Below are 12,279 nucleotides of genomic sequence, written 5' to 3' on the forward strand. Positions count from 1 at the left end.
AAGAAAAGCATGAGTCACATTTTCGAAAGTATAATTTTAATCAAAGTTGTGTCAATCTACATTCAAGATTCAGTCCATTTTCAAAGTACAGTTCATAATTTACAGTTGCATATCACCAAATTTTAGATGTACAATACCCGTGAAGGTCCGGGTTAGAATGAACCTTCAGTAACCCATGATTGCCGTAAAAGGCGACTAACCGGATCAAGCGGTCAAGCTTGCTGGCTTGGTTGTCATTATTCCCGATCGATGCTCATGCTGTTGATCACTGGACCGTCTGGTCCTGACTCGATTATTTACAGACCGCCGCCATATAGCTGGAATATTGCTGAGAGCGGCGTAAAGCTATACTCACTCACTCACATAGACGTACAATAGACCTCCTTTACTAAGCATACGTGACAGGACTTGAACAAATCAAATGTGTTACACTCAGTAGAGAATCCAGGAGAAATGTTTTGATTTTTTAATTGTGTCTCATAATTTGTGCCAGTTTTATATATCGTTATATTGACATGCATGGACTTAATGACAATGACAAACAAATAATTAAACAACAATAAACTTTACGTAGATAAGGCAGGAGTGGACGTCTTGATATTTACATCATGAACTAATTCGTGTTATTCATTAACGCTTACTAATTACCCATGATGAAATATATATATTTTCCCAGGCCTCAATTGTTCTAACGTCTCAGCACTAGGCTGAATATAATCTGACTTTAAACGTGTATTATGAGGGGTTTTTCCGGTTTTAAATCGTTTCAAACATTTATATTTCCCTTTGCTCTTTACAAAATTTGTAACATTTTGTACGATTCGTTAATGGTTTTGACGACACACAACAAAAAGAGATACTAATGCAATTGCCACATCAAAACTTTCTAAGATTTGGTTCTCTCAAACTCATACTGTAAAATTTGATGTGATCCTCGTGTGGTGAAGACGATCACTAATGGCCTTGACATTGTTGGATATCACCTAACCCGAAGACACCATGTGTGTAGGTACTCTCCAAGAACTCAAAGGTCAGTAGGAAGGTGAGCAAGGAGCAGATATATTTTTGCAACAACAGGTAGTTTGCTGACGACAACAGGTAGCTTGGTTGACAACAACAGGTAGTCTGGTTGACGACAACAGGTAGTTTGCTATTGACGACAACAGGTAGTTTGCTGACAACGACAGGTAGTTTGCTGACAACAACAGGTAGTTTTGCTGACGACAACAGGTAGTTTTGTTACAACGGCATGTGAAGTAATAAGGGCTCAAATTGGTCATCTGGGAGAAGCTTTTTACAACGTTCAGAACATTTACAATATTTTGCAACACTCTCTCAAACATGACAATACTGAATCTTTGTCACGTAGGGATAGGGAAGTGATTGTCTCAAGAACTGCCTTACTTGGCCTAATCTTATTTTCTTTACACATTTTATTAAGATTCTTGATACACTTCTTGGTTTCGTATCTCAGCTTGCGGTGGCTGAGTAACAAGCCAATATTTACAGCGAAGGATACAGCTGCACCCCAGCTGCTACACCATCGGACATGTTGGCATCCACGTCGTCAGAGAACAGTAAACGGAATGCAACTATGACGGCCGCAAGTCCCCTTAAGTTTGGCATCCGTAAGAACATGTTACAAGATGTGTAATGACAACGTTCTTCTTCAATTTGTCTCTCAATCTTGCTCAAAGTCGTCTTGATCCTGAAAAATATTGTTTTAAATACGATATAACAGAGGGGCAGATGTATATACGTTTGAGAGACATGTCCTTGTGATAACCTGTGTAATGATTGCAGTAAAGCTTCAACTTCCATTACAATAAGAAGTATCTGCTGATTTTAACATTACAATCAAGTATATTGTTCACACTAAAACATAGCGATATTCCGGTGGTTATGAACATTGAAAATATCCTGTACCTGACACCCATCACAAACACATGCATAACCAAGGCAAGTGTTAGTCTGAAGCAACATGGGATCATATGATACGTGTAACAACAGGAAATTATGAAGCGGAGTTTTAAATTGACTTGAATGCTTCAACACAAGTCTACAATATATTTTAGTAGTATCTATGTCCGATTCTTTATAACATCTTAATTTTCTGCCTAAACTTTATGACCTCGTCTTTTGTTATCTTAAAAGAGGAACAATGAAAATTTCTTTTGAAAAACAACTTTTTTTCAATCGTTTGATTGACTATTTTTCAAAATGCAGACAAGTACAATAAAATGCCGATAGCGCCACAACTAGACCAGTCACAATTTATCGATTTGATAGTTTTATTGATTGTTTTAATGACCAAAACTAGAAACAAAGTCTTGTTTCTCACGACCCATTCCGGAAATCATAACAGAATCTGTTAATGTTGTAACCATGACAAGTGGTACGTCAGTTTAAACGTCATGTTATTGTATGCAGTATTTCATTATACTATGTGCTGATCCAATTGATATGATTGATTGAGGTATCAAATAAGAACTGACAAAAAACAAATGTAAATGTTCAATATGCGGCATGCTCATGGTTCACACACTGGCGGTGAATACTGTCTAAATATGGTCATTACCTAAGTTCATTGGTGGTTGGACATACATTGATAACCTATAATAATTATAATCTGTCGGTGAATGTAGTCTCAAATGAGAAACATGACATGTATCTACTATATACAAAACACTTACCATGTTCGGAGGTTTTTTCGTTTTCCTCCCCGTTGAAGGGCCAGGTTCAGTACCATCTACAATAAGACAGGAACCCCTGCATTGTTAGAATTTACTTTCCAGATGTTTGGATGCATGATTATCTTATGGAGTTTCTGAGTAAAAGTTCGTAATTCAATAGATAACAACATGAAACGGGAAACATGATGCAGGAAATAGTCATTAAACCCTAATTGTTATGGGGAAATCACCTTTTTGACCTTGTACAGTTTGTGTTGATAACTCGATGGAACCATGGCTACGATACCTTCCTTCCTTTTTGGAAGTAGATACTCTGAACTACCTTTGTCCATCGTGTACTGAAAATACAAAGACAGCTGTTACATGTAACCCCTTTATCGCGAAGTCATATTCCAGTTGTGTTCCATCAATATCTGCACTTGATTTCAGTGTGTGGTATTCACAATTAATTACACCAAATACCTTGTGTTTCTTGTATCGATACCAGATCATCGGAAACCTAACAGTGACTCCGTTTCAAAGTTATTATTTGAATATATGACAAGAATAAAATGATAAAAACACTCTTTCATATGTAAGAAGACTATCCAAATATGGAATTTTCAGGAAGGTTGTGTATCAAGTGTTGTATAATATTATTTAATGAAATGTCCAAGTCGGTATTCCACAACTTAAGCAGCAGTAAAGAATGTCCATGTTTAACAGAGGCTATATCAACTATAAACATAATAAGGTATTTGAACTGAAAGAAACTAATTGCAGCTCAGTTTATACTTGATCTTTTTATTTTATTCTAAAACTCATTCACTACTTTAGTTGTAATGACGTAAAGCTATCTGTATACGGTAGTTTCATGAACACCATTATCATAATGGTTTTATCCCATAGCTGTTCATGTGCTGAAGTTCCCTGTTATTTAAATTGAAACAAAGATTCGCTTTGGATCTTCATGTGCAATATATACTAAGCGTCAATTTGATGTAACAGAAAGATCTTGCATTTAGATACGGTTCAGGTTCATCGACCACACTGATAGTCTGGCGTCATTGTGTGCAATATATACTAAGCGTCAATTTGATGTAACAGAAAGATCTGTGCATTCAGATCGGTTCAGGTTCATCGATCACACTGATGGTCTGGTGTCATTCATGACCAACTCGTGTTATTCCGGCACAAGCAGAATAGTCTCTTGGAGGTAACGGAAAGGAGGTATTACGTGTAGGACAGAGTGATGACAGATGGGTCAGGCGTGTTTACAGACCGTCGTCGCATGGCGGGTTACGTCTGTGTGGCGCTGGGCTGTAAACACGTATATTAAGCAGGTAGGCCAGGACATGCTCGCCCTTTTAGCGAACACCTGGTGTCATCAGTGGCCCGTTCATATGTTTTCACGGCTATATTGCTCGGTACACCACCTATCAGTTTCTGAGGAGAGCCAAGACTGAGTAGCCAAGACTTACTGTATTACGACCATGCAGATGGCTAATGAGGGTAATATAATTATCCACACTTCATGGTTCAGTGGGGCCAGTGGGGTAGCCTAGTGGTAAAAGTGTTCGCAAGTCATGCTAAACACCCGGGTTCGATTCCCCACTTCGGTACAATGTGTGGGCCCATTCGTGATGTCCCCCTCCGTGATATTTCTGGAATATTGCTAAAAGTGGCGTAAACCCCAACTCACTCACTCATGGTTCAGTGGTTGCTAATCACTGATCACACCTACTTGAATGTGAAGTTAGATTTGCAGTAGTAAATATAAGAAAATGACGTCATCACTCCTAATGTTCATAATCTGATCTGATTTCACGTAGTTATCAATACTTCTCTATCAGAAATTCAAAACCCATCAATATAAACAGATAGGCAGGCAGACATAAACAGGTCACAAGGTTTGGCCATTCGTAGGTTGCTTTGGGATAGTATTTAACTTACAGCTGAAGAGGAACTTCCCATGTGAGCAGAGGGTGAATCTCCTCCTTAACTGCAAGAGAGTTTAACATTTTACATAATGAAAATGTACCGTGTTGGTCTGTAATGTCTTACTTGCATTGTTCTCAGCAGATCCAAGTGGTCTCCTATAACTTTTCATGTATGTATGTATGGTTTCACTATTTCTTTTGTCAAGTGAGCCGCCGCCATATATCTGGAATATTGCTGAGTGCGGCGTAAAACTAAACTCACTCAAGTGAATGGGGAGACAGTTTTACAACTGATAACTTAAGTACCTAGAGATACCTGGCAAAACGAGTTTGAATAATTTCAAAACATAAAATCTTTGAGAAGAATGTATAATACATGGACATAGCAACATCTCTCACTGGGCATGAACGTACACGTTGGATACAGATGAGTACTGGGCTAGTCGATTATTCCATAGGTGCGTTTATTTTACGTCACTTGTTTTACAAGTCATTGTGGAGATGCACCGTATTGAACTGGGATTTATGTGTTACAACACTGTCAGTAGATCCAAGTTGTAAGAAACTTACAACTTGTCATACATGTATCCATTCACACTCTCTTTGGTCAAGTGTGTCATGTGACGACTTAACTACCTGTATGAAGTTACGTTTTGTGTTAAGAATTTCTCATATCGTGAAACGCTTTAAATTGACGAGCCGATGCTGAGAATTTCAGCCACTCATAGAGAATTTGTTTTTGTATGCACTCTTGTGTACGGGGTTAGACTGAATCGTATAAAAATACAATCACTATCAACCAGGAAGAGACAAAGTGTGTGATGTATCTTGTTACCTGGGTCAGGCTGTACCATGTGGACTATACTACTGATAAGGTGCTAGGTTAAATCACATGTTGAAATAGGTCATTCATATCACATGTAGCACTTATATTATCATCAACTCTATATATGGTGAAATAGGTAATCGTTGTGTTTTGCTCTAGATATTAAAACGCTTTCAAGAACTTGCTGGTGAAAGGTGAGCCTATCAGTTGATGCATGGTCTTGTCGCCCTAATATTCAGGAAGATGGCCTGAATGAATGCGGCAATTGAGATTTAGGTTGAGGAACCGCCATCTTGTATTTTTGTGGTCAATGCGTAATGCCCATGGTTGTTACCTTCTAGGTAAAGTAAGGGCTAAAAATTAAGTTATTTCATATACATGTAATATCGATAAACCCTCTACATCCAGAAAGACACCTCTGCTAAGAGCAGCGTCCCGTCGTGGTATTGTTGGAATATTGCTGACGACGTAAAACCATACTCACTCACTCAAAGAGCGATGTTCGCGTAAAGGTGAAAGGGTATCCTGCCCCACTAATATCACCTATAATACAGTTAAAAGAGGGAAACCATCCATCCACCCATCCAATAGAATTAAGCTTACATATTATTATTGGCTTACTGGAATTCATCAGTGTAAGGGGCGGTGGGGTAGTCTAGTGGTTAAAGCGTTGGCTCGTCACGCCGAAGACCCGGGTTCGAATCCCCACATGGGTACAATGTGTGAAGCCCATTTCTGGTGTCCCCCGCCGTGATCTTGCTGGAATATTGCTAAAAGCGGCGTAAAATCAAACTCAGTCAGTCATCAGTGTATTTCTATTTTTCTCAAAATCCCAAATATGTACTGTCTTAATCTCTTGTCGGTTTTCTTGAAACATCTCAAAATGAGTAGATGGCTTTGAAAAATATGTTTGGAAAACATCCTTACAGTGAGGCTCCTTATACCAAAAGGGTAACAAAACTGTCAATCGGCTGTTTAGGCTAAACAACGAAGAGAGGTCATTCTAAATGATTGGTGTTCAAAATCACTGCTAAAAACAACCTGTGTGCATCATTCCCTACTGGCTGCCCATCTACATCCTTAATCTCTTATGCATACTACCATGTACATCTTCTTTATTGGCTTCCAATCAACCTACTTAATCCTGTATACCATTCTGTGTTATCAACCTCTTCTACTGTATAAACAACTCATTTTCGCCTCATCCCTCATCTATTGTCCAAACAGCTCATGTATTTATATCACCCCAGATTACTCCTCTAGTATCACTTGCTTGACAACGACATTAGAATCTATGTCGAAACGTCGCCCATACAGAATAAAGAAGGTGTATATCCAAACAAATAGTCCTCATTCTTCGACAGAGTAAGGGTTGAACACAAGGGACATATATGCCCCTTTGGTACTCAGCGAGTTAAGGCAACACAGGAGGGCCAATCGCTAATTTGTGATTCATGGCTCTCTAACTTTCTTATTTAAACCTTGACATTTTCAGTGCCGCAGAAATGGGCTGTAGTTGCCAATTTTGTTTTGTTTGTTGTTTGTACATAATCGAATCTGGACCAGACAATCCAGTGACTGACATCATGAACGTCGATATACACGACCAGACACTTGACCAATCCTGAATCAGCTCAACGTATACGATGAGTCCGCTGGCAAGATTCGACCAGTGGAGTGTGCAACACTTCACAATACACTTTGCAGTTGGAAGTACGGGTTTGGCTCAGGAAGGAGGAACGTCCCACCCAGTTTTGTGGGGGCACTGTAATGATTTGGGTAGAATCCCGAATGCTTCGAAATGTTCTGTCCATGAGGCGATATTGTGTTGCCGTCAAGAGACAAACTCGTTATTGACTTCTTGTGTTCCAGCGGTTTTATCAGTGTGAAGTTCGCGGTCGTGGTCATGAAACAACATGCATTATTTAGGAGATATACATACTGTATTGGAAAATCAGAGGTATATAACGCTACGCGTTCGGTTTTAAATCAGATTTAGACCTGTTATAATGTCGTTTACCTTTGATTTTCCAACACAGTATGTTTATCTCCATTCCAGAATAACAATTTTATGAAAAATTCAGTTGGAACTCTATTTTTAATTGCGCGACAATGCCTGAAGCGGCCTCGCATTCAAATCTCAAGTGGAATCGCCCGAAACCGGGTGATTGGTGGTAAACCGTCAATAACTAACAACCACCAGGTTCAGTAATAACAAATAATGGTTTGTTTTTTTCACTGCATGAATCATCAATCATTAACTGATAAATTGGAAAACATATATCAAATCAGTTTGAATAGCTTGGTTCACCTTTTAAAATTCCACTGTAGACCCTTTACCCGCCAAAATATTGGCAGCGACAAGCATTTTAACCTTTTCTCTTGACGTAACGGTTGCATATTGGAAATTTGGAAAGATGCGTCAGGAGAACTTCCTGCAGTTTGCACAAGGTTAACCTGATTGTTTGACTGACAGGGGCGGTGGGGTAGCCTAATGGTTAAAGCGTTGGCTCGTCACGCCGAAGACCCGGGTTCGAATCCCCACATGGGTACAATGTGTGAAGCCCATTTCTGGTGTCCCCCGCCGTGATGTTGCTGGAATATTGCTAAAAGCGGCGTAAAACCAAACTCAGTCAGTCAGTCAGTCAGTCTGACTGACATGGAGCCTGACTGTGCAAGAGTATTGGTACCTTGCACAAATTAAAGAGTACAAATGCTTTTGCTGTGATGAGAAGTCCGTGTTGTACGAATTTAGATAGTTTTGCGCCCTTGAATTTTGCGCCCTGTCAACATTGACGATTTCACGCACCTCTACGTCTGCGTGCTACAGAAGTGTCACTGGTGACTCTTACACACTCATTCGTGTACTTTGTGCTCAAATTCGATTCTATGGATATCATTTTCGAAATTTTGCAAAGCGTGTTGTGACCTACTGGCTTCAAAGTGTAGTGTATTCAAATTGAATCGGATTGGCTGTCATGTTCGCGAGGCTGTTGGCCAGGAGGATTTGGGGTGATATTTCCGAAAGGATGGATCAGGACATGAGTGTCTACCTCTGGCCTAAATACGGTAAGGTAATTAATTTTACTCCAATAGACTACTTTAGATCAGGCAGTGTAATGGATTAGAGGATGAAATTATATTTTTTAGAAAACTTATGTTGGGCTAAACAGAACAAATTTAACGTTTGCAGCTGCTGTAATTGTGTTATACTACTGTTAAACTTTAAACAATAGATATTCCTCATAAATATATCATTTCGTTTGAATGAAACCCAACTGTCTATATTTATGGTGGACGGAAGGCTCTTCATCGGCGTTCGATGTTACTGCATTCACGGTCACCGGATCAAGATCAATGGCTATATTGTCAACGAAATCTGATAATAGATTTAATACGGAAATTATGTAACAGTCTATCGCTTAATCTATTTTTACATAACATAGAATCAACGTAAACCTATTTTTCTTGGTGAATTTGTATTTCGGAAAGCAGACGATGTTTTGATCGTGTTCGACTGAATATTTGTTTCAATGCTTGTGAAGTTTTTTTGTATGTATTAACACCTATTTCTGTGATTTACGCTAGTATTTACTCGAGTCGAGCATCGCTAAATCCAGCTTTAATGACATATGTTTAATTTCCGACAGCACAATCGCCGTAATCTCTCGATGTATCGGTAATTTGTTTGGTGTCCGCCATGTGGGTGGGCAGACGAAAATAGTGCATTGCCGTAAACCTTGTGCAACTGCGCATGGAAAATCGGAGACCTGTCTAACGTGATTCTATACTTCTGAATGACTTTTATGAACCAATCACAATCCAGTATTTACTGAAGGCATGGTAGTATTTTCCATAATCCATTTTTCGTCATTTGTTTTGTTACCCGGATGATAGCAGTGTGATTTTCATATTAATGCACATACTTCTTTCATTGTGAGATTCAATCTAACAAGAAAGGGCTACTATATAAGGACGAAAGTTACAACAGAAGGAGAGAAAAGTCCAGCATAAGGAGAGACAGCTTCATTGAAGATAGAAAACAATGCATGATAAGGAGACAAGGTTACACAAGCGCAGTTGGTTAGCAGCACCACAGAAAGCTACACTAGTGAAAGAAAAGCTGCACGCCAACTTCGGAGAGAAATCTAAAATATAAGGAGATAAGCTATAACGCCAAGACGGAAAACTGCAAAATAAGGAGAGAACGCTAAACAAAAGGAGAAAAGGAATGAAAGCTATAACATAAGTAATAGAAGCCAAAGCATAAGGACAATAGGCTACAGCATTTAGAGAAGGAAGCTACAATATGAGGATAAAACACCAACACTATGACAGGAACCTACAAGCTGATTTTAAAAGTTACACTAAAAGGATAGAAAGCAAACACGGAAGGAGAAAAACTAGATCGAAAGGTATAAATAACGAAAGGTGTTAAAGCTACAGCATAATGAGAGTAAGCTACAACCGAAAGAGTAAATTGACAACATTAGGAAAAATGCCACCAGATGACCTGCTGAAAGGCTACAACATATGGAGAAATGGGGCATTATAAGGAGAAAAGGAACAACATAGGAAGAACAGCTACAACGTAGGGAGGTATGATCTGGTTATGTTTGGTATGAACCACAGTGGGTCGTTTAGAAGGCGACGTTTTTGATGTTCAAAAGAAAGTCATTCTCTGTGGTCTTCAAACGTAAAATACATAATTACATGGTACTTGCTACATATAACCTACGTTTCATCATTTCTGGAAGGACAGAGGTGTTCAAAGATATTTATTCGCTCCAAACTTGACTTAGAGCCTTCATAGATACAAGGTAACTTTTTTCCATGTAAAAATCATAGTTACCTACCTGACACAAGTCTGCCTCTTCGTTGACCTTGTTGACGCAGTTTGACTGAGACAGTGTTGATACTGATGAAGGTATACTAGTTGTTCTGTAATTTATATATGTGATGGCGTGCAGTGAATGGTTACTGATTACGTCAGTGCATGTCGCTACAATTGTCTCTCAGAGCGAGGCCATGGTGCAAATAATAGATAAAGAACATTAGGTTTTAACGTAAGAAACCTTCATCAATGTTAATAATTCTTGAATAACGACTGAAGGGCTTTCTAACACCAAAGGTATAAATGGAATGAGTCTATAGCCAACACTATGAAAAGTGTGCTTCACATAAAGTTCAATGCAAAATAAATTAATTCTGAAAGATATTTCGCCTTTTAGGTCGTGATGCACAATTATTACTGCCCGACACACACATGTCTATGATTGTATGTTTATTGGAAGCATGCTACTCTCCTAACAAAAGTTCCTGAAAGAATATTTATTATTTTTTTTCTGCTTTAGAATATGACGAACTGTTTTGAGATTCAGGTTCCGATTCATCTTATCACCACATTGACGTCACTGATGCTTTTATGACCAGATAGTGGATACTATATCATACGTGGTTGATCATACAATCACACAGTGAGATTAATTACATTTTACTTAATATGCATTTGTGAATGATTGTAAATTGAGTATGTCATTGTCCGTTTAGAAATATGTCAGATATAACGTGTGTCACATGGGATTATACTTTTCAGTAAAATACAGATTTTGGAACATTTGGGGGACTAAGTCCCGTCCCTCAGCGATGTAACCTGTTCAACTACCACGTTACAGTACGTATTAGGTACGTTGTGTACCCCTGTCGCGAGTACCGCCTCCGTGGTGTTGTGGTTAGAGCGTCCGCCCGGAGAGCGGAAGATCGCGGGTTCGATCCCCGACCGCGTCATACAAAAAGACGTTAAAATATGGTACTTGTTGGTCCCTGCCTGGCGCTCGGCATTAATGGGTACAACAAGGACTGGTCGGCTCGGAGTCAGTATAATGTGTCTGAGTGGGGTATTCATGCTTCACTGCGGCATGGTATCTCAGTGGGCGAGCACTATAAAACCAGCTTCAGTCTGGGCTAGTACAAGCAGCCGCACATACACATACACACGCATGCACGTCGTCATATACGCGCATATGTATTGTTACCCCATCTGCTATGTATACCTTTGTTCCGCCTCCTCAATATTGGCTTCCTCCCATTGTTATTGTATTACCTACCCATCTGCTATGTATACCCTGTTCCGCCTCTCAATATTGGCTTCCTCCCATTGTTATTGTATTATTACCCCATCTGCTATGTATACCTTGTTCTGCCTCCTCAACCTTGGCTTCCTCCCATTGTTATTGTATTATTACCTACCCATCTGCTATGTATACCCTGTTCCGCCTCTCAATATTGGCTTCCTCCCATTGTTATTGTATTATTACCCCATCTGCTATGTATACCCTGTTCCGCCTCCTCACCTTGGCTTCCTCCCATATTTATTGCATTACCTCCCCATCTGCTAAGTATACCTTGTTCCGCCTCTCAATATTGGCTTCCTCCCATATTTATTGCATTACCTCCCCATCTGCTAAGTATACCTTGTTCCGCCTCTCAATATTGGCTTCCTCCCATATTTATTGCATTACCTCCCATCTGCTAAGTATACCTTGTTCCGCAGCCTCTCAATATTGGCTTTCCTCCCATATTTATTGCATTACTCTACCCATCTGCTAAGTATACCTTGTTCCGCCTCTCTCAATATTGGCTTCCTCCCATATGTATTGCATTACCTCCCATCTGCTAAGTATACCTTGTTCCGCCTCCTCAATATTGGCTTCCTCCCATATTTATTGCATTACCTCCCCATCTGCTAAGTATACCTTGTTCAGCCTCTTAATATTGGCTTCTCCCATATGTATTGCATTACCTCCCATCTGCTAAGTATACCTTTGTTCCGCCTTCCTCT

General features: G+C 39.4%; 1 protein-coding gene across 1 annotated transcript; it reads right to left on the reverse strand.

The window, feature by feature from the left end:
* Positions 1-257: 257 nt before the first annotated feature.
* Positions 258-10,462, reverse strand: LOC124271100. The gene is made up of 4 exons (XM_046706171.1): positions 10,295-10,462; positions 2,924-3,031; positions 2,694-2,749; positions 258-1,708 (listed from the first exon to the last, which is right to left on the reverse strand). Exons 2-4 carry the CDS (start codon positions 3,023-3,025, stop codon positions 1,504-1,506), a joined length of 363 nt encoding a protein of 120 aa, XP_046562127.1. The 5' UTR covers positions 3,026-3,031; positions 10,295-10,462; the 3' UTR covers positions 258-1,503.
* Positions 10,463-12,279: the final 1,817 nt, after the last annotated feature.

This window comes from Haliotis rubra, unplaced genomic scaffold (assembly GCF_003918875.1).
Source record: "Haliotis rubra isolate DU_JTF1 unplaced genomic scaffold, ASM391887v1 Scf1570, whole genome shotgun sequence".
NCBI lineage: Eukaryota > Metazoa > Mollusca > Gastropoda > Lepetellida > Haliotidae > Haliotis > Haliotis rubra.